Genomic DNA, 23,563 nt, shown 5'->3' on the forward strand with positions numbered 1-23,563 from the left:
AGTTGCCCCTGTCCTTCTTCCTTCTAAAGGGAATATGAAAACAAAGATTATAATTTACTCTTTGAAACATTTCCCCAAAGTATATAAAATTGGATACAATAATGAGTTGAACATTAAAATATCTGGTTTGTCAAAGAAAAAATATTAATACTAATTCTCTCTGATTTTCAATTTGTCTTCCAGAAACAATTTAATTTAATTTAACATTAGAAAGTCATTCTAATTTCAAATGAGAGAGTTATTCAAACTGACATAGCCTGTCCCCCTCCAACATGATTTTCTGCTCCATGATGATTTTCAGAAAATTTATAGGAATCTTGAGGAAGAAAAAATATTTGTTAAAATATAACCTGGGTTAATATTCAATAATAGTTAAATAACCATATCACTCCTCTCCCTTCTGTAGTAAACAAAGGGGCTCTTCTTTCATAAGATATCTTAAATATCTCCTTTTCAATGGAGTCAGCACTAATGAACCAGGATAAAAATTACTGTCTTAAAAGGTTTGGTATCATCAATAATGGTAACTAATAATAATGTCTTTATATAGTGCTTTCAAATATGTAAAGCAATTTAAAAGTATTATTTCATTTTATTTTGACAATCACCCTGGGAAGCAGTTGCTGTTAATATTCCCATTTTCCAGATGAGGAAACTGAGGCTGAAATTAAATAACTTGCTTAAGGTCATACAACTATTAAATATCTGAAACTTTATTTGAACTCATTTTCCTAACTCCAAGTTCAGCACTTTATCCTACTGATCTTAATACATTTTTCTAAGGGGAAAAATTGTTTTTGACCTTAGATCTATCTTTCCAACATGCTTTATAAAGGATTTATGTCAGGTGTCAGAATATTCAAGGGATTATGAGGGGGAAAAGGAAGACTTTTATCATTCTGAAGTAACTGTATTCCAGTTGAAAGACTTTAATGGTATTTTCCTAGCCAATGTGATAAAATGGTTCTGCTTTGTTCCTTTTTTTATCCTCTTTTACCATTTTCTTATGATTTCCCTTTTATTCCACTTTTTATTTCTCTATTCTCTCATATTGCTTCCAAATGAATTTTAAATATAACTTTTGTTTTGATATTGTCTAAATTTCTCCCAACATCCCTCTTTTTCCTATTCTCTGAAAGTTATCCTTTGTAAATAAGAATTTCTTTTAAATAAAAAAGAGGAAGTAAAGGAAAAAATATATCAGAAAAATTTATCAAAACATCAAAATTTAGATTAAAAGCTATGAATTGTTGTCTACCTGCATACCCGCCAACTCTGCAAAGAGTATCTTCTCAAATATTTTCCTTGGGGTCATGCCCAGTTTTTCCATTAATAAGTCTGCAAAATTCACTTTCTTTTGTTCCTTATATCTTCTTTTTATTTCTCCCTCTCTTCTCTATTATAATTAATTGCTTTCTGCTTTACCTATCCCTTCTCCTTTTTCTTTTAAGATGACTCACCTATGTATATATGGAAAGATAAACACTAACCATATTGGTTTCTGTGGTTGTTCTATGAAATCAGTTCTTATGAACCTTCTTATACTTTATGTAGGGTAAATGTTTTGACTAGTCCTGATAACAGTACTTCTAATGGATCATTCAGAGTAGCAAGAATTGAGTTGGGAAATAGCCAGGAGCTCTTGTCATTTCTTTCTTTCAGAATATCTGCCTTCTTTTTTTATAGGAAAGTTCATATCACAAAGACAACCTTAGAGTGTCTAAATGGGGACTACGAAGTAGAACCAGGTTTTGGATATGAGAGAAACAGTTTCTTGAAAAAACATAACATCGAAACCTTTTTTATTGTACCATCCCATCGGAGAAAGGTAGGCAAATTCTTGCTTCTTCTTTTCTGTAATTTGAACTACCTGGTTAAAGCTTTTTTCTCCTTATACCCTCTGAACAGAAAGCCTTAGTGTATATGCATGAAAAAAGGGATTGATAATATCCCCAGAGTTCAACTCTTGGGATTTCTTTTTTTATGTATGTGAAATCATCACACCTGGTACAAATTGAACATGTATTCTAAGGTTTACAACTTGGCAGAGTGGACTTGAAGTCATACTTAATTATCTGGGTTACAATGAGCAAGTCATTTAAACCCTCCAAGTCTTAGTTTTCTTATATCTAAAGCAGAAATTATAATCATCAAATATAAAATTATATACATTAAAATATTGTTAACATATTATTAAATATGTTTTATTTATTTTAAAATAATATTTATTTATATATTTTATTAATAGTAAACATTATTAAAATTTAAAATATATTTTATATATTTTACCACTAGAAGTAAAAAAATACTCTAACAGCTATTTTTTTCTTCCAATAAAAATGAAGTCCAATGTATGTCTAAGTACAGAATTAAGTAATTAGGACCACCACCAACTTGCTCTTTAATCTCAATCAACTCACTTAACCTCAATAAACCTCATCTATAAAATAGTGAAAGTAATACTAGCTTGATCGTGGCTCGTAAACCCTAAAGTGCTAGAGAAATATATTGTTATTATTGGAGTTTTGGCTTTAGGTCTTTTCCAGTTTAATGGAAGGCTTTGAGAGATGCATTTTAAATCTTGGGCTACAGTGCAATACAAGTCAGCATTCATTAACAATATATTCGGTAGATTTAGATGATGTAACATCACACCTACCAAATAAAATGAAACTTTTCTATTCAGACTTTATAGTGAATGACAAGTTAGTAACAAGTTCCCAAAGACAAATGTTTACTCTCTTATGAGATGAACTTCTCTCATGTAGTATTTGCCTGAAGGACGTGGTTGCTCTACCAAATAGCAATAGGTAAATGCATCTGCAGCCTTTTTCAGATGGTACTTTTGCAAAGGTACTCAAGTCAACATCCTTCTGTTTTTTAGGAAAAGTTAATGGAAGCTAGATGGGAATTTATCTATTTGTATTTTGAAACTAGTCCAATAGTCAGATTTATTGATTAACTTGTTATGAGACTATGAAATGCAAATGCTAGCATCCCATGCTTGTGCCAATGGTTCATTTGTGGAAATGGTAAACATTCCTGCCCTACAAATCTAAGGGTTTTTTCAATCTGGTTTCCATCCCCTGAAGAATCTCTCTGGCTGATAGAAAATTTCTTCATGAATTGTGCTCTCATGAATTAGACATACGCCAGTCAATATATCACTTTGCAACTTAACACGGACATTTCCAACAATATAATTGTATTGTACATCAATCAGAGCAATGTTTTATCCTAGATAGATTTAAAAAATTGTGGAGGTTTGAAACCATGACTTACAGTCAATATAGAAGATTATCTTTGACTTCATTTGACAAATATTTATTGATGTGCTATTTCTATGGCAGCAACCAACTCATAACTCATTGAGAGTTGGAATGCTTACAGATGTGGAAATGGAGACGAGAGAGGGATAACAATATCCCCAAGTTTACACAGACAGTAAAGAGCAGAATTCATTGCTAAAGGTTACTTCAGTTGATTGTCATGGGTAAAGGGAGAAAGAGTCATAAAAATCTGGGGAATTTATCTAGCTAAATCAAGATGTCATCTGTTATTGCTTAATGTAGAACAAATTCTTCTCTTGTCTCAGCTGTTGGACACTTTTGGAAACTATTCATACCACTGAGTGAAGAGGAATCTGCTTAATATAATAGATAAAACAGCTAAACATCTCATTTTGGTAAATAAACAGCTTCCAAAAGTGTCATTTTAATAAGGAGCGGAGACTTATGGAGGTGCATGACTCACCTTGTTTTCTTCTCAACTCTCTATCACTAAAATATGATTATATGAGAATGCTATTTTATCTTTTACATATCTTTTATGTTTATCCTAAAATAGGAAGAATTACCAAATCTTTTTTAAATTCCATACACACACACACACACACACACACACACACACACACACACACACACGTCTCTGTCTCTGTCTCTCTCTCTCTCTCTGTCTCTCTCTCTCTCTCTTTCCTTAAAGAGATCTAGAAAAAGACTAATTCTCTGCAGAGCATTTTTGGGTCTCAAAATGGAACGTTAGAACATATTCAAATGAACCACCTACCAATTATTCTGAAGTTAGATGTCAAAATATTTTCAGGATTTTTGTTTTTTTACTTAAATCATTAACATGATGGTTTCAAATGCTTTATGTGAACACATGCTCTATGTTTGCTATCTATGTATTTCCTCATTCTGGAGAAGTGAAGTGGGGTAGTATATGAAAAAAGTCTGGCCTAGAAGCCCTTTGTTCAAGTCCCACATTTGAAATATACTGACTCTGGGATCCTAAACAAGTTACCTCTGAATGTTCTTGGCAACTAAGACTGTAAATCCTAGAGAAGGTGCTGACATGCAGTAGCGGGGGGGGGGGGGGGGGGGGATTTCCTTACCTGGAAGTTCTCTATACCAGTAAAATCACTGTTCCAATCCTACACCTTATGGAAGTGAAACTCCTTTGAAATAGCCATCTTCCATATATATACCCCAAAGATAAGAGATTGTATATTAATTTTATTTTTCCTTCTATAAAGTCACTGAGACAATTTTCCCAGCATGGTTTAATTATCTGTAAGAGCAAACATTATTTCCAGGCATTTGAAGAACTCTTTCCAAAAAATACTGAATTAAATTCATTGTACCATTCTAAAACCAAACTTTCAAGTTTTCTCATTTTGTTGATGTGGAATTGTTCCACTTTTTTAAAGCAAAAGACTGGGGGGAAGGGAATATGACATCATTTAATATTCAGTCTTCCTCAAAAATGAGGACAATAAATTCCCTCTCTAATTTTGAGGAGAATAGAAAACAAATGATTCCCACACAGAATTTTCTAATAACCATCTCTTAGAAGCTCAATTGCTATAATGTAACCCTCATTGTCATGGGATTTAATTTAAGACAGTTTTAATTTGGACTCTAATCAAAACAATTTAGATTCCCAAAGGACCTAGATATATATTTCATCCAAGTCAAATCAATGAACAGTTATTAAGTACCTATTATGAGCTATACCCTAGAAAGGCACTGTGCTAAACTCTAGAAAGAAAAGCTGTCCCTGCCTTCAAGGAATTTTGTAGTCAAATGGAGGAGCTAGTATGCAAAGGACTATGTACAAACAGGATATTTACAGGATAAATTAGAAAGACTCTTGGAGAGGTGGGGGGCTGAAGCATTAGCCTTAAAGGGAATCAGGGAAAGGTCCTTGTGGAAGATGGGACTTTAGCTAAGGCTTGAAGGAAGCCAGAAAAGCCAGGAGATGGAGTTGAGGGCGAACATTCGAAGCAAGAATAGTCAGTGAAATTGCCTGGAGTTGGGAGATAGTGCCATTTATGAGGAACAGAAAAGGGGCCAGTGTCACTGAATTGTAAAGTATGAAGGAACTACAAAGAAAGGAGTGAAATGAAGGAAGGTATAAGAAGATTGGAAAGGTAGGAAGGTGGCAGATTATAAAGGATTTTAAAAGTTAAACAGAGGATTTTATAGTTGAGCCAAGAGGTAATAAAGAATACTGAACTGTTCATTCTATTGCCTTTTAACTTAACCTAAGCTTCATTTAGAAACAGCTCTTAGAAATAAGGTAACTGGTTACCAAAACAGTGTTGTGATAGTGTGTTCTTAAAAGTGGCAGAAACAAAAATGGTTTTTCAACTTGCCATTATAAAGGATATTAAGGAAACATCTCGTGAACAATTTCTCTATTGAAAAGGGACATTATACTTTTTTTTATCTCTGCATATGAAGACCAAGAAAATGAATAACAACAGTTCATTCCAATGCCAATGACTTTGCAGTCATCATGAGATGCTCCAACAATGAAGCTATTCCTAAAAAAATTGAAGTGAAAACATGATGGCTCCTAAATATTAAATGATAATCAGAAATCAAATAGTGTTTATTCTATGGTGAGAAGGAAACATACCATTGAACTTATTTTCCAAAATATTTTATAGCTATATCAGCTATATATTTATGTATGATAATATAAAACATTAGGTTATCAGTGGACATTTTTCATTGAATAGTAGGGGCTTCCAAATGATTGCATTTCTGATGGAGTTACAAGCTATTTATGATATAAAGCTATGTGCTATCTATGACAGACATAAATAGTAGTATGGGCAAAATCTGTTAAAACCATATCAAGTATTTACATATAGGAAAGATGCATGACCCAGTGGACGGAGTGCTAGGGTTGGAGTCAGAGATTCCTTTTCCTGAGTTCAAATCTGGCTTCGAGCTCTTGCTAGCTATATGATCCCAACAAGTCACTAGACCTGTTTGCCTCAGTTTCCTCATGTATAAAATGATCTAGAGAAAGAAATATCAAAGAACTTCAGCACCTTTGCCAAGAAAACAGCAGAGAAATCATCGAGAGTCACACATGGCTGAAAAATTACAGAATAATTATGTGTATACATACATAATACATATGCAGACACACATGCACACATATATATTTCATTTTTTTCCTCACAGGAGTAGTCCTTATATCCTGTGAGGAAAAAAAATAATTATTTGAAAAAAAGGAGACTTCAAAGTCAGTATAAAATTAAAAAGGGATCAAGAGAAAGAATGATTTGGTATGATTTTTATAAGTATTGATAGATTATCACTTGAGAACAAGAAAACAAATAATCTGAGACTTAAATCCTCAAATATACATAGAATATTTAAATATATACATATGTAATTATATATATATATATTTTAATGCAATCATAAATATAGTTTACTTTTATTTTGCATTTTTATCCATCAGAAAGTCTATTCCTTATCAATGAACTAATAGTTCAATATTATGGAACTGGTGGTAAAGGCTTGTAGCTGTTTCTTTGAGGACCCAATTTTTTTTTAGGTTTTTGCAAGGCAATGGGGTTAAGTGGCTTGTCCAAGGCTACACAGCTAGGTAATTATTAAGTGCCTGAGACCAGATCTGAACTCAGCTACTCCTGACTCCAGGGCTGGTGCTCTATCCACTGCACCACCTAGCCACCCCCCTTTGAGGACCCAATTAAAGCATTATATGATGATTACATTTGTAAAACCAATCAGATTTAATAATACCTAGCATTAATATTGTACTTTAAAATTGACCAAGTCCTTTTAGAAATATGTTATTCAATCCTTAGAAAAACTGTAAGATAGGTACTATTATTATTCTAACATTACAGATGAGGAAACTGAGGTAAATAGAGGCTGTGACTTACCTGAGGTTATATAGGGAGTAAGTGTCTGAGGCAAGATTAGAACTCAGAAGACTCCAAGACTAGCACTTTATCCACTGTGTCACTTAATAAAGAATATTCTGTAGAGGTACAAGTTTTTATTTTTAGCACTCAATAAAAATTACCATAAAGTTAGATTATATTTTCATCTTTAACAAACATTTCTCCAAACCAAGGTTCCAAGTCATATAGAGTATATTTTGTCTGTAATAATTCTTAGGAATATGTATGTTTGCTTATATACTCATATAGATATATTTATATATATATATGTGTGTATTTCTGTATACTTCCAACTTCCAACATGAGTATGAATGTATATGCATGATGTTTGTATGTATGTATGTTTTGTTAATGATTCCCCAAATTAATATTGCATATAAAACATTTTACATAATAATTTAAAACTTTTCTCTATCAAAGGGTAATTTCTTTGATTTGTGTTGTAATGAGATACTTAGTCTCTTAGTATGTGTTCTAAATTGTTCCATTCAATATAGTTTCAGGGAATTAGAGCCTAGTTAAATTGAAAACATCACTCATGGCTGAATGTTACAAATTGAATGAGTTTTATACAAATTCCAGGAGCCAATGAGAAAACTTTACTTTGGTGAATTAGCCATGACCTGGGCTTTCTAGTAGGGTCCCATTTCATTTGGCAGTCATAACAAATGAGTCTAAGCTAACAAGCCTATATTCTTTTAGTCCCCAAAAGGAGTCTTGGAATTGGGGTAATATCTCAGTTGTTCTACATATCAGGTTTTGACTAAGAATCATCTTAATTCAATCCATTGAAGAGTAACCCAAATCTCCAGAGAAGAAGATAGAACAAAAAGAACTCTCTTGAACATGGTCCTCGGAATGATTTGATTGACGGATCCTCTAAGCTCGAGCACCACCTCCACCCTCATTTTCAACCCCTACTCCATACATTATTGATCTTGATTCAAGAATATTGAGCAGAATCATAGTTTTTCACTTACTGACTTGTGGCCTATCAGGTACCAGGTACAGTTCAGCTGAATGACTTTTGAAGACCTTTTCTGATTTAAATGAAAATCTTAAGCTTCTAAGATAAACATGCATTTTAAAAATAAGTAATATCACCAAATAATCACAGGGAAGAGCAAAATAGTATAAATCTTAGAGTTTGCATATAGGTGTCATAGGTGTCATATCCCATCTCTGTACTAAATATCCATGATTGATTGAGCATTTATTTCTAAACTCTCTGCTAAGTGCTGGAATCTTAAAATAGGGGAAAAAACCCCTCTAAGGTAAGCTGCTGGTGTGGGGGTGGAATAGAAGTCTCATGACATGGTGGGTCTAGGCAGTGACTTACAAATTAGTGTGTAGGCTTCTTTTATTGGGGGGGTGGAAGGTAATACTAAGGAGAAGGCAACTCGTGTGAAAGGGGAAGAGATCAGAGAAAGAGAGCTTTAATTAAGAAAATGGCATGGCGGGAAAGCTTGGACAAGTTACTTAACCTCTGTGGGCCTCAGTGTCCTTATCAGTAAAATCAAAGTATTGGTTTGCAAATTTTGCTAAATTCAGTATGGGGTGGGGTGTCAGTAGATCTTCCAACTCTCCAACCTGTGTTCCTACTATTTTATTGTCTCAGTCAATGGGAACCTCAGAGATGATCTGATCCATCTCTTAATTTATAATTTATAAATTATAAATTCATAAATTTATAAATACCAGTGCTGATTGCAGACTGTAGATTCTATTCTGTCTCTGGGTGAGGGAGTTTCTCATTTACAATATTGCAAAAATGAGATTTTCAAGGCAAAGATACTGAAATGGTTTGCCTTCTCCTTTTCTAGCTCATTTTACAGATGAGGAAATTAAGGCATAAAAGGTTAAGTGACTTGAGAGGGTCCTGTAGCTAGTAAGTATCTGAGGCTAGATTTGAACTCAGAAAGATTAGTCTTCCTGACTCCAGGTCTGGTACATTATCTATTGTGCTATCTAGCTGCTGCTCTCTATTTCAGTAGGTGACAGCTACCATGACATTTTCTTAAAGGCTGGCCTGGCAGCCAAGACAGGAGTCAGGGTCATCTCCTTAGTAATAAAAACTCACAGGTATATAGCAATTCACAGTTACAAAACAAAGGCTTTGTTTATACTCATGCCTCATCACAACCCCATAAAGGAGATACCACAGATATTATTATTCTCATTTTACAAGCATTCAAAGTAAAACTGAAACCAAGTTCTTCCAGACTCCCTGATCCTAGAGATATGTAAACAGAGACTAGATGGCCAGGACTGACATAGAAGGGATTCTTATACTAGGCTGAGTTCTGAATCAGGGCAACTTGAAAGTCTCCTCCAAATCTAAGAACCTATAATTGTGATAGGACCACACTGATCCGTATCTATTTGTTCATTTACTGATCAATTAGCCTTTCAAAGGCTTTATTAGATAGCTTGCTCAGGGCCACCATTGTATATTTACAGACTGGAGCCAGAGTAAACTTAGCTGGTACAACTGAGATAAACAGACTAAACCATATCTGATTCCATCATTTGATCCCTCAATAGTATATGGCCACAAAGAATTGAATGTGACTGAAAATAACTTAAAAATAACAATCCCATTGATGGATTCACTTGAAACAGTAGTGAGATTAGGATTCTTCTTGGATAGATTTTCTATCCTGACATCAGGAAACTCCCAGGATCTTGACTAGGAAGACCACCATCACAGTAAATAAAAGAATCACTATTATTCCATCATGCTGTGGATCTTATGTCATCCGTCATCATTTACTAAATCAGTCCTATATATGTCAATCAAGTTGTTTCTTTGGGGAGGAGAGAATAGTGAATTTAACAAGATAAAGAATAGCTATGGTTTTTGAAATTAAAAGACTTGGTTTCAAATCCTGATTCTGCCACTTACAGGCCTTTGTGATCCAGCACAAATCCCTTTACCCCTCTAGGTCTCCATTTCCTCTTCTTCAAAATGGTAAAATAATACACTTTCTCCTAATAAAATGGTTGAGAAGAATATTCTTTATAATGCTTTAAGCACTTTGGAAATGAGACTATTTATTTCTATATTTATTAATAGTAAAGATACCTTGTGTTGAGGAATGACTTAACAAAAACAATGCATATGAATAATAATTAAAATGCAGCAATAGGTTGATTAATAAATATCCTAGAAAGAACACTTCAGTGTAATAAAAATGTGTATTAGGAATCCTTCTCTCTGGTGGATAGAGGTGTTTGACTTGTGATTTCATTGGCAGAGCATAATCCTCATGTGAGGAAATTTCTTCTACAAATTCAGACCAGCATGTTCTCATCTAAAAGAATTGCCTATAGCACTGAAGGACCAAGTGACTTACCCAGGGTCACATAGCCCATATAGAGCAGAGATCAATGCTGATCAATCAATCAATCAATCAATCATCAATCAATCATGTCTTCCTGCCTTCAAGGCCAGTTCGTTGTGTGATGCTACCTCTAAGTGACTGCTCATATAGCATTCTTTCTGGGTTCATCCTATCAACCACTTCGGGTGGTTGAAGTGCCAAAGGGTATCCTAACAGTTCTAAGGGTGATTCTGAGAGGTTGGAATGCTCTAATACCATTCCTCATAAACCATACATGTAGGGAACACATAGTTAGTGGAATACATCTTGACTATAGAAGTCATTCTCTTCCTTCATAGGATTTCCACCTAGTTATTTTCCCTGAGTCACAGAGAAGTCACTCCATCGACCAGCTGGGACAGTTTCTTCAAGAATGCAGCATTTGAGCTGATGGACCACTCCAGCGTGAGCTGGATCAAGCAAATTTTGGTCCTCATTAGACTCATCTACTGCAACCACTGATGAATACTGCTATCAGCTCCATTGACTTCCCCTTATCAGCTCCATTGGCTATCTAATGTCTCTCCCAGCTTTTCAGAACTCACAAGGTGGTGACTTAATTATTTTCATTCTGATTATCCAGTCACCTGTGATCAGGAAAGAATAACCACAATGGACAAAAAAAGAGGCACCATTTATTGTGGACATATGATGGCTGGATAGGGGAGAGATTTCCCCATCCAGGAACTTGCATTAGTTCTTGCTTTGCTTGCTTCCAACAAAGAAAGACATGATTTGCTCAAATATTATGTGTAAACATTCAATACAGTTGGGCTCTGAAGTCAATTGAAAAATTCTTTGTCAACACAGCCCCATTTCCTCAGTCATTCATGGCTGAAATAGGTTCATCAAGTGTCCATATATTAAATTAACATTTTGTTGGGGATATCATTCATGCTTTAAGGACAAAGTTTTCATTGGCTGTTTCCTCATTACACCTGTAAATCCATCTATATTCTTTTTTCTGTTCTCTCTTCATACCACCCTTGTACTCTAGATGATGGTAAAGAAACATTTATTAATGTTTACTTTTAGCCTTCCATGAACTCTACAAAGCATATAGGATACAAAGCAAGTAAAAATAAATGAATAAAGAAACTACTGACTAAATCAATCAATCAATAAATAATTTTAAATAACCAACACCAACAATAAGTAAAAAAACAAATACTAGTCTTATGACTGACCCTAGGAAAGATGTAAATAATACCTCCTGTGTTCCTGGTCACTGTTTCTTGTATCTGCTTTTTTTTTACACCTTATTCATTCTTTCTAATCTATCTGAATAAAAGACAATTTCATTATTGAGCTATGTTATTGGCTTTTTCATTTCAAGTAGTTTCAACTCAATTCAACAAACATTTTTGAAGAATGTACCATTCACACAGTGATATAGTGTTTGGATTTGCATATGATAGCTCCTCATCTTCATAGAAAGTCTAGTCTGATATGAGAATAAGACTTATATGGGACATAAAAAACAATAGCATACTGTATATCATTCATGATAAATAAGTTAGAGACATATGAAATAAAACGTTTGAATTACAATTGGAAATACGTATATGAGTACTTTTCATTGTGATACCTTAATTCACATTTATGATTTAGTTTTCTTATCTCTTTATCTAGAATGGTATAGATTTCTCTATACATCTGATTATTTTTTCCTTTTTAAGGTATTTACAGAAACTAACTATCAGGTACAAAGGAATTTGAGGAGTGGAGGATGGTAATTCATTTAAGGACACATAGCTGGATTATCACTTCTTTACCTATTTTCCCCATTGTTACTTAGAGGTCTATTTCCAGAAGCTACCAAGGGAAGGAAATGTCCCTTCTTAGTCATTTCTAGAAGTATCACTTCTTGCCAGTCATTTGGTCTCCTCTTCTCTATTCCCTATCTATTTGAGAGCACTTTGAGCTTCATTCTGCCTTTTATATAAACCCTCTGACCCAGTACTCTCACATGTGGATTTTATATTTTTCACCACTTTTGATAATATTTTTTTGCTAGCATTTAATGAAATGTTTGTCTGGTATCCTCCTTCCTTATCTGAGAAGGAATGTATGCATATTGCTTATATGTTTTTTTCTTCTAATAATAAAGTTTCTGACAAGAACATGTCTTTATATTCATGAACAGATTAAAGTATTAGTTATCTACATTTTATCAATGTGATCATTAACACTTATTTTAACTTTTTTCTTAATCTCTTGTTTGTTTATACAGATATTTCCTGGACTTATTCTCTCAGATATAAAACCAGCCAAAAGGATGAAGTTCAAAACTGTCTGTTACTTGTTGGTCCAGCTAATGCACTGTCGGAAGATGTTTAAAGCAGAAATCCCGTTCTCCAATGTCATGACCTGTGAGGATGATGACAAGGTAGTAAAGAACCCTTCAGCGCTCTATATATGGCTTATCCATTTATGCTTCATAGAACCCAGAAGATAATAAATGGTAATATTAGAAAGAAAAGCAGAACACATATCTAGTCCATGACTCTATAGGGTTTTGGTCAAATGCATTTAAATTTAAAAGAAAAAAAACACTTCAGGAAAGGGGATTTAAAAATTCCTTTATTAGTATCTTAAACTTTACAGATTTTTTCTCTACTTTGCAATTAGGAAATTTTTCTTTGTATTGCTTAATCTGAATTGCAGTGTAAGATGTGAGGTCTTTTTATTTCAAGTATATGGTTCAACTCTGTATTTTTATGGAAGTAGATTCAGTGTAAGGACATTAAGATGATAATAATGATATTATTTAACTTGAGCCCATATCTCACTTTGAATCAGAGAACCTCTAAAATTAAACTTGAGTCTAGATATCCAGATTACTACTATAACCATAAAGGAATGAATAATAAAGAACATTCCTTAGCTTTTATTCTCAAAGTAATCAACCTTATTATTGATTCTTATCAGAGAAACCTAGGAAAGTTTACTTAGGCTCAAATAATGACTCTGGGTATTATTTTGTTGTTGCTGGGGCAGGTTATTTTAGTGAAATGATGAGACTGTGCTTAAGGTTGTCTTTTCCCTTGGCTCATCTCAGCATGTCTGACCTTATAACTAGTTTCTTTCTCCTGTGGCTCCCAATCATGCTGTTTCAATGTAAATACATTATCAATGCATAGGGGATGGGGGGAAGGGATTTCTTTTCAAGTTCTTTCACTGATAATCTGACAAGAACAGAAAACCTTGATTTTTCTGTGAGGGACATAATTTCGAGCTCTCTTATGTCCTTGGACCATTTAATTTCCTATTCTAGCTTGCCAGAGGAAAGGACTTAGAATTATTTGGAGTAATATTAAAGTAGTATGGTATGATGAATAGATAGCTGACTTAAAAGACAAGAAAATTCAGGTTCAAGTCATGTCTCTGGACACATCCTTGGAGTAAATCAGTTAATCTGTAGTTAACTCTCTATGTTTATAATTTGCAAAAGGTGTTAACCTGCATTGGTGGAGGGAGTCCCCTCACCTGGGAGTTTACTATACCAATAAAATAACAGATTGATCCCTATCCAGGTTGTTTATAACTTCATGCCATCCACTGGACCATAATCATTTGCCATTACTCCAATGTTGAGGGGTAGGATGAATTTAGGAGTAGAGAATCTCTCTTCTGGTCAAAGATGGGTTTTTTTCCCCTTTGGTGGAAGGGGAATGAAGTCTTCCTCCTAGGAAAAGGAGCATATAATAGCCTAGGCCACACTCCTGAGAACTGTCAATTAATTATATTTATTAGACTATCTGAAGAAAAATAGATGACCACAATAAATATTATTAATCATTACATGGTCTATTTTTTTGCAAGGTAATGGGGTTAAGTGGCTTGCCCAAGGCCACACAGCTAGGTAATTATTAAGTGTCTGAGGCTGGATTTGAACTCAGGTACTCCTGACTCCAGGGCTGGTGCTCTATCCACTGCACCACCTTGCCACCTCTACATGGTTTATTTTAAAAATGTTTTGAATCATATTCATAAAGTCTTTAAATTTGTCTAAGAAAGGCCATTTCTCTTATGCTTTCTTCATAAGGTGTTCCTTTCTAAATTTTAAATAATTATTCTTTCATATTCTATAAGTTATTTTTCAAATCATGAAATCCCAAATAGGAAAGAATATTATGTTTAGAGGAAAATGCCCAGAGTTAAAATCCTGCCTCCCTGACCACAAACAAATCATTTAACTTGTGAGGTACAGCAGCTGGGTTGCACAGTGGATGGAGGACTGAGCCTTAAGTCAGGAAAACTCATCTTCACATTAACTGTGTGATAATGGGCAAGTCATTTAATCATATTTGCCTCAATTTCCTCATTTATAAAATGAGCTGGAGAACAAAATGACAAACTATTAGCAAGAAAATGCCAAATGGGATTATGAATAGTCAGATATGACTGTGACAATTGAATAACCACAACGTGAGGGAGTTTACTTATATGATGTCTTTTTTTCCTGGTTCTAATGGTTTGGTAGTATAAAATCAATAAAAGCTCTAGAAAGGTAGATCAAAAAAATCAATGATCTTTGATTGAGAAGAGCTGAATCAGAGTCCTGACTGTATTTCATGGCCAAGACCTCTTTGGGCCTCAGTTTCTTCACAAAATGAGGGAGTTGGAGATGGACTACATCATCTCTAAATCCCCTTCTGTTCATATCATTTTTAAGATTACTGAGGCCCCTGTAAACTTGGATATTTGTAGGATCAATTCTAAAATATTTAAGGGAAAGAGAGAGAGAGAGAGAGAGAGAGAGAGAGAGAGAGAGAAAGAGAGAGAGACAGAATGTGTATGTGTGTGTTTGTGTGTGTGTGTGTGTGTAAAATATTTTTCTCTAAAGGATGGAAATTTATTTTGTCCTCTTCAATCTCTCCCCTTCCAACCAGACTGGCAGTAGAGGGCAAATGATTTCATAAAAGCAAAAAAGAACTGATATCATAATTCAACTATTGATTATGTATAGTGTCATACTTGCAACAAAAGCAGATACAGAAATAATTTTTATATCAGTTTGCAGCAGTATTTTACATATATATATATATATATATATATGGAAATGAGTATTGCTATATCATGGAACAAGTCCTTTCTGAGTACTTGTAACTCATCTTTATAAAACTTAACATGCTTTTAAAAAGAAATTATTATTAATATCATTAATAATAATAGTAATAATAATAATAATAAATGAATCTAATACCATATAAACACTGGACAGTATTACAAAATAGGAATGTTATTATTCCCTCCATAATCTACTTCTTTTTGCTTTCTCCCAAGGTCATAGCATAGAAAATATTTGTGTGATTTTACCCATCTGGAAGTTTTTATCCTTAGGGACCCCATGGCTTTGGAAATAAGAGCTCCAAGTAACAAATCTATATTAGCTAAGGTTCTATAACCTTTTCCTGGTGTGCTTTCTGCTGAAATGTCTTCAAAGTTTTTCCTCACTTAAAGCTAAAACCTCTTGTTCACTAGTTGGCTTCCATTATTCCTATTCTGATTTTTAAAGGAATTGACATTAGCATGCAAATTATATCCATTTAGCCATCTCTACAGAATTGTATCCAGAAAGAAAAAAAGTCCCTTAACTGGAACAAATCCCCGAATGGCAGAATATGTAAGGGACTTAATTTTGAGCCTTCTCATGTCCTTGAACCATTTAATTTCCTATTCTAGTTTGCCAGAGGAAAGGACTTGGAATTATTTGGAGTAATATTAAGGTAGTATGGTATGATGAATAGATAGCTGACTTCAAAGACAAGAAAATTCAGGTTCAAGTCATGTCTCTGGACACATCCTGGGAGTAAGTCAGTTAATCTATAGTTAACTCTTTATGTCTATAATTTGCAGGAGGTGTTAACCTGCATTGATGGAAGGAGTCCCCTCACCTGGGAGTTTACTATACCAATAAAATAATAGATTGATCCCTATCCAGGTTGTTTATAGCTTCATGCCATCCACTGGACCATAATCATTTGGCAGTGGCTCTGTTCTTAAGAGCAAAATCAAATAATCACTGTTAATGAATGAGAACATGAGTTAGTTTAACTAGGATTCAAATTAACTAAAGTAATAATAATAATATATAGTAATTAAACTATAAGTTTTGTTTATAAAACAAAGCTTTAAGGTTTGCAAAGAACTTTATCCAAGTTTTGCCAATGGATCTTTTCATCTGCAATGTGAGTTGGGTGCCATTATTATTCCCATTTTTTTACAGATGGGGAAACTGAGGCTGAGAGATGTTCAAATAACCCTAGACACATATCACTAGTATCTGGGTGCCATTTGAACTCTGATTTTCTTGATGCCAAACTCTACTATCTTTTCACTATGTCACCTAGTAGAGAAGGAAGATGTTTTTGTGATATCCAAATTCCTCAGATCCTATTCCCAAATAGGGACAAAATCAATATCAACATTATAGTTCAGGTATACTTCTTGTTCTCATTCTTATTTATACTGTAAGCTCCATATAACATTCAGATATTTTTTCTCTTCTCTCCACACTAAGGCAGTCCTGACCTGTTTAACATCTCTTTTTCATTCTCTTCTTCTTTTCATGTAAGGGAACAAGACAATACTTGAACTTTTACAGATCCTTTTCTCCTTTTCCATGCTAATGTACAATATTTCCATCCTTACAATGTGTCCTTGAAATTTTGGTGGGTTAGTGTGGAAACCTAATTACCATTTGTCTTGTGAACTTCAAGGAATTGATTACCAAAGCCACCTTTGAAACAAAATCCTTTCCTATTAAGGGGGTGGTGATATGAGCATCTGCCAGCCTGCCAGCCTCTTATCAAATATTTAATTAGTGCTTTCTATGTTCAAGAAGTGATGCTGTGTTGGTAATACTGAGATAAGGTTTAGCGGGACATAGTCCTTGCCTTCAAGCAGCTTTCAACATGTATATATACATATATATATATATATATGTATATATATATGTATATATATAAAATACATAAATATATGCAATGTAGGGTATAATGCGAATAATAATGGCAAAAGAGACATCCAAAGTGTTGTTAGAAATTTAGAAACCAGAAATTTAGGTATGAACTTACAGTTGGAAGGGTACAAGATGCTATCATTTCATTTTCTATGCCAGTAGATGGGGTTGTTACATCAGGCACAGAAGACTTATTTGGAAGCTGCCGTAGCAGAGATCTCTGCCTCTGATACAACTGAGAGAGTTTGAAAAGTATAAAAGGAAATGGCTTAGTTTGTCAGTGTTAAAATGTTCCCAGCTAGCAGGAATAGTTAATAGTCATTTGACTTTTCAATTTATGGAGTTTAGCAGTTCTTAAAGCAAATTCATATTAAATATTTTATCTGAGAAGGTGATTTAATAGTTACATTTTGCTTTTATTTTTCCCATGTCTTCATTAAACTTTTTGACTCTCCTAGCACTCTACAAAGAGTTCTATATGCATTAGGCACTTCAATATATCTGGTGAGTTTTTAATTTCATTTATCATCTGAAAGCCCCTATCCTCAGGAATCCCATGGCTTTGGAAATAAGAGCTATATGCAGCAATCTCTTAACTGGATTTGATATTTCTTATGTCTAAAGAAGACAGTGAATAAAATCACCAATCCAATGTCACTTTCTACACTGGAATAACGATCAGAATTAGTGTAAGAAGAGATTTAAAGGGCGGGTGGATAGGAGGTGCAGTGTGGGGGTGGCTATGTGGTGCAGTGGGGGGTGCTATGTGGTGCAGTGGATAGAGCACTGGCCCTGGAGTCAGGAGTACCTGAGTTCAAATCCGGCCTCAGCCACTTAATAATTACCCAGCTGTGTGGCCTTGAGCAAGCCACTTAACCCCATTAAAAAAAGAAGAAATTAAAAGATAATCGAAGTATCCATAACTGAAGCTAATATCTGTGATTGTCTGAGGGCTAAAAGGTCATCTCATGTAACACATACTTGAAAAAGAATTTGCTCTCCAATATTACCCCCAAAATGATCATTCAACCTTATTTTTAAGATGTTTCGTGAGGAAAATCTCACTAACTCCAAGACAGTCTATTAAGCTTTGCAGAGCTCCATTTTACTTTTATGAAAAACAATTTTGTTTTCAGTGGCTCTCTGAAGTCGCACAGAATAAGTACAATAATAATAATAATTGCCAACTTTATATAAGCTTCCATATGTAAACACTTGAATCATCACAACCACCTTAAAGTAAGCACAATTATCCTTTTCTATTTTATGAACAACAGAAAATTTTTAAATGTTTTGCCCTAGGATATACAGCTAATATATATTTGAGGCAGGATTCAAACTCAGATCTTTCCCTTATCAAGTCCCAAATTCTGTCCATGCCTCTACCTAGCTACTTGCTTCTTTTTGAATTCCATGTGATGATGCCAGACCCCTAAACTTTGGAAGAAAGGTATCATTTTTGCTTTCTAAATCCTTTCTTTTTCAAACTAAACATCCTCACTTCTCTCAACAATTTCTTTTTTTATTATTTTATTTTTCCTCAGTTACATATAAAAACAACTTTTAACATTTGTTTTTAAAACTTTGCATTCTAAATTCTCTCCTTTTATCCCTCCTCACACCCCACCATTGAGAAGACAAGCAATTCAATGCATGTTATCATGTGTAGTCAAATAAACATTTCCAGATTAGCCTTTAAATTATTTCCTTTTTTTTCCTTTTCTTTTTTTAGGTTTTTGCAAGGCAATAGGGTTAAATGGCTTTCCCAAGGCCACACAGCTTAAGTGTCATTAAGTGTCTGAGGCTGGATTTGAACTCAGCTACTCCTGACTCCAGGGCCAGTGCTCTATCCATTGTGCCACCTAGCCACCCCAACCATCTCTTTTATTACATGGTTTTGTGCTTTTGTCCCTTCTTTGAATACGTTTTAAATCAATGTTTTTAGTATGACCCCCAAAGTTAGACTCAGATATAAAATTTTGGGAATTCTGTACATTGTGCTGTGCATTACAAACTCTAATGGGGCTAAAACTCCCCTTGATCTGAACACCATATACATCTTTTCATGTAATGTGACCTAGGGTTGCAAAAACTGCTACTTCTATTACACTATTAGCTTTTTAAAACTTGTATTCAAATCAAACTCTTGGATCTTTTCACCTGAACAGCTGTCAACATATGACTTCATTACCATAGCAAGTTGTTAAATTCATCTTTAAACCCTTGTGATAAGACTCACTTTCCACAATCCCGTCTTAAACTGGCCTATTACCCACTGTAAAACTGGAAATCCTCACAATCATAGCAAGCTAAGACACTGTATACCAGCACTTTTAAAATAACCGGGTGGCAGCAGCCAGTGAGAGGTGATGAGAAGGGACAAGGATGGTCTGCATCCCTGCAAAAGACTTTAAAAAAGTACTTAGTCCTGGGTAAGTGTAGAAGAGAAATGGATCTATGAAATCATATAATCCCAACCTTTTATTTAACATTTGAAGAAACTGAGGTCAGAGAAATAAAGTATCCAAAGCCATATAGATAATAATATATCAGAGAATGGAACCTATATTTAACTCATAGGATTTAGAACTGGGAGGAAACTTAGGGACCCTGAAATCTAGCTCTTCTTAATTTACATGAAAAAAATTAAGGAACAGAGAAGTTAAATGAATTATTCTGGGTCACATAGCAAATAAGCAATCTGATCCCAGACCTTCTTTCTTTAAGTTATGCTACAGACTTCAGTATTCACGGGAAAACCAACTAACTCAACCAACTTCTATCTTAGTTTCTTTAAGGTGAACCATCAAGTTTCCTTCCATTTTAATAGCTTCCTGTTTAACTGATACTGAGAATGCTGCCATAGGTGCAGTTTAATTTCTCCAAGTGTCAACTTGGTCATTGTAAAATGATCATACATTCAATATGAACATCTAAATTAGATTTTGTTAGTAAGTTTTAAATTAGTAAAAACTATGTGATATCCTTACCACACTCTGCTCCTATATCTTACCTCTCCATTGCAAGTATTGCTGAACTGCAAGAAGGGTTCTCAGATTTGAATTTCCAAGTAGAAAATTCAGGAATCTTTAGTCTTTTAGCAAGGAAGAAAGATAGGAGCAAACTCAGGAAATCACAAGGAGCTAGAGAGAAAGAAAAGGATTCAACAGAACTTGTAGTTTGCCTGATGACCAGGAGCCCAATGCCTGCTTTTAATCTTATTTTGCTTATACTGGACCAAGTTTATTAAAATGCTTTAGTTCCACAGCTAAACTGTTACAAACTATAGCAGAAAAAGGATAAATAAAATGTATGACAGAGTAGAAAAAGCTATAGATTTGGAGTCTGAAGAATTAGCTTTAGATTCTAGTGGTAAAATTCATTATCTAAGTAACTGAACAGCTTCCTATTCTTGCTTTTTTGAATTTTTTTTGAATTTTACAATTTTTCCCCCAATCTGATTCCCTTCCTCCACCCCTCCCCATAGATGGCAGTCTGTCTTTGCATTGTTTCCATGCTATACATTGATCAAAATTGAATGTTAAGAGAGAAATCATATCCTTAAGGAAAAATAAAAGAGAAAGCAAAATTATATAAGATACCTTTTTTAAAAAAATTGAAGGTAATAGTCTTTGATCTTTGTTTAAACTCCACAATTCTTTCTTTGGATACAGATGATATTCTCCATCACAGATGCCCTAAAATTGTCCCTGATTGTGGCACTGATGAAACAAGTCCATTAAGATTGATTACCCCATGAATGACCATCAACTCTATGTCAGCTTCCTATTCTTAATCAGTTTTCTCATCTCTAAAATGATATTAATAATATTGGTACCATTTTCTACACTGGGACATTGTCAGGATGAAACAGGAAAAGGCTTATAAAATGCTATGTGAACCATCAAACAATGTAGACATATGAGTTATTTTTAATGTTATTTCTATCTCTAATCCCTTGGAAAAGGTGCTTATGGGTCTCAATTTTATTAGATGATCAAGTTTATGACAACCTGTGTGCTGGTCAGATGTGGATGGAGTCAGGGAGGCTGATGAACTAGAAAGGCAGGATGTCATCATTGAATCACACAATCATCTGTCAACGAGCATTTGAAGTTCCCGGGCATGATAGTAAGAGTTTGTGTGGAAAGGAAAACTATGATACAGGTACTAGCTTCATTGCAAAAGGGAGGAGAGGGTCTTGGCATATGACAGTGGCAAAGATAGATAGATAGATAGATAGATAGATAGATAGATAGATAGATAGATAGATAGAGAGCGAGAGCGAGAGCGAGAGCAAGAGAGAGAGGAAAGCCTCTTAATCTGGGATCCATATGAATTCAAATGGGAAAAAAATCAGCTATTCAATAATCTCTAATTGAAATTTACCATTTCCTTGAATTTTAATTTTATGAATCATTATTCTGAAAAAAAAGATTCTGTCAGTTTCAATGGACTGTTAAAGGGATCTCTTTTTTTCACACACATACTTTAAAAACTTTGGGGATAGAGTGATATAAATGGATGAATTGAATGTCAAAGGAAGAATGGTAGCTCTGTTATGGTGGCAAGAAATAGCAGTGAAGAACAAGGAGTCTTTTACTCTTATTCCTGACCTATTGTTCCAAATGTTGCCAGCCTAAGAGTGGAAGAAAAGGTACTTCTAATCCTTGAAACCATTGTCCAAGAGGACATTGTTTTCTGCAAGGAGTCAGATTTCCATGAGTGCAAACATGTGGAGTTTAGTATCAGAGAATAGGGTCAAAGGTTCAAGAAGGTTTGTTCATATGATCAGATGTAGAGGACTGAATTGGATGGAGATTCAAGAACAGTTGGAACTCAGGTGGATTGATGAGAGAATGAGACAGTAAATACTAACAGTCAATAAAGAGGAATCTCAGCGATTAGGAAAAAAGAAAGTCAAAATTTACTAGGTATAGGATGATAAGGTGACATTTGAATGGTGCTATCTTGGTTGCAGAGTTTTGTAGACCCTGTTCCAATCTCTTCTCCCATTCAATAAACCTCAGAGATTCCCATCATCTTCAATATAAAATATAAAATTCTTTAATGTTCGAAACTCTTCATTACTTAGATTACCACCACCATCTTTTCAATCTCCTTCCATCTTATATTACTCTTATCCCCTTATTCTTTGATCCAATGACATTGTACTCATTCTTTTTCATACAAGACGTTCTACCTTTCAACAACGGACATTTTCACTGTTTATCCTCCATTTCTAGAATGCTCTCCTTCCCCATCTCTTTTTTTCTGGTTTCCCTAGCTTCCTTTGAATCCTAGATTAATCTCCCTATCTTCTATAGAATGCCTTTCTTAATTCTTGTACCTTCCCTCAAGTGATTATTTCCTATTTCTTTTTGTATAATAGCTTGTTTGTACATAGTTTGTGTGCATTTTGTTTCCTTCATTAGATTATAAGATCCTTGAGGGTTCTTTGTCTTTCTTTGTTTCCCCTAGCTCTTAGCCCATTGTAGGCACTTAAAAATGACTTTTGACTGACTGATTTAAGGAGAATTTCTTCTTTCATATGCCTGGGGAAAAGGGAGATTTCTCTGAGTATCCGAGTCAGTCAAAAATAACTGGTTATTGGCTTTTCACTAGCCTGAATGGAGAAGCCTATACTGAGCTCCCAGTGACTGGCAGTTCTGAGGTCTCTTGAAGGTCTTTTAATATTCTCTGACTTCAAAAGACTTGGGACCTCTGGTGGTTCTCAGATCCCATTTCCAAAATTCTGGCTTCTGGAGACTTAGAAACTAAAATGCCAATCACAGAAAGAAACTTTCCTATTGCCAGAAATCCATAATTTAAATCTTCACACACCCCTTACATTTTATAACAAACATTTATTTTTATTAGCAATTGTAACCAAGGTTATAACCTTTTCCTTGGGTGGGATAATGAACACATCCAGCACAAATAGAAATGGAAATGATCGATCTTATCAAGCTCGTTGAGCAA

General features: G+C 34.4%; 1 protein-coding gene across 2 annotated transcripts in view; it reads left to right on the forward strand.

Moving 5' to 3' along the window:
• Positions 1–23,563, forward strand: part of ADCY1 (adenylate cyclase 1) — a 370,465-nt gene that overhangs the window by 257,133 nt on the left and 89,769 nt on the right. For both annotated transcript variants that reach the window (XR_012470935.1, XM_074198240.1), the window contains exons 7-8: positions 1,687–1,828; positions 12,848–13,003. Coding sequence is in view for 1 of the 2 variants with exons in the window: in XM_074198240.1 (XP_074054341.1) it covers positions 1,687–1,828; positions 12,848–13,003 (298 nt within the window). In the remaining variant the exon portion in view is untranslated. The remainder of the gene's footprint in view (positions 1–1,686; positions 1,829–12,847; positions 13,004–23,563) is intronic.

Source organism: Macrotis lagotis, chromosome 8 (genome assembly GCF_037893015.1).
Source record: "Macrotis lagotis isolate mMagLag1 chromosome 8, bilby.v1.9.chrom.fasta, whole genome shotgun sequence".
Taxonomy (NCBI): domain Eukaryota; kingdom Metazoa; phylum Chordata; class Mammalia; order Peramelemorphia; family Peramelidae; genus Macrotis; species Macrotis lagotis.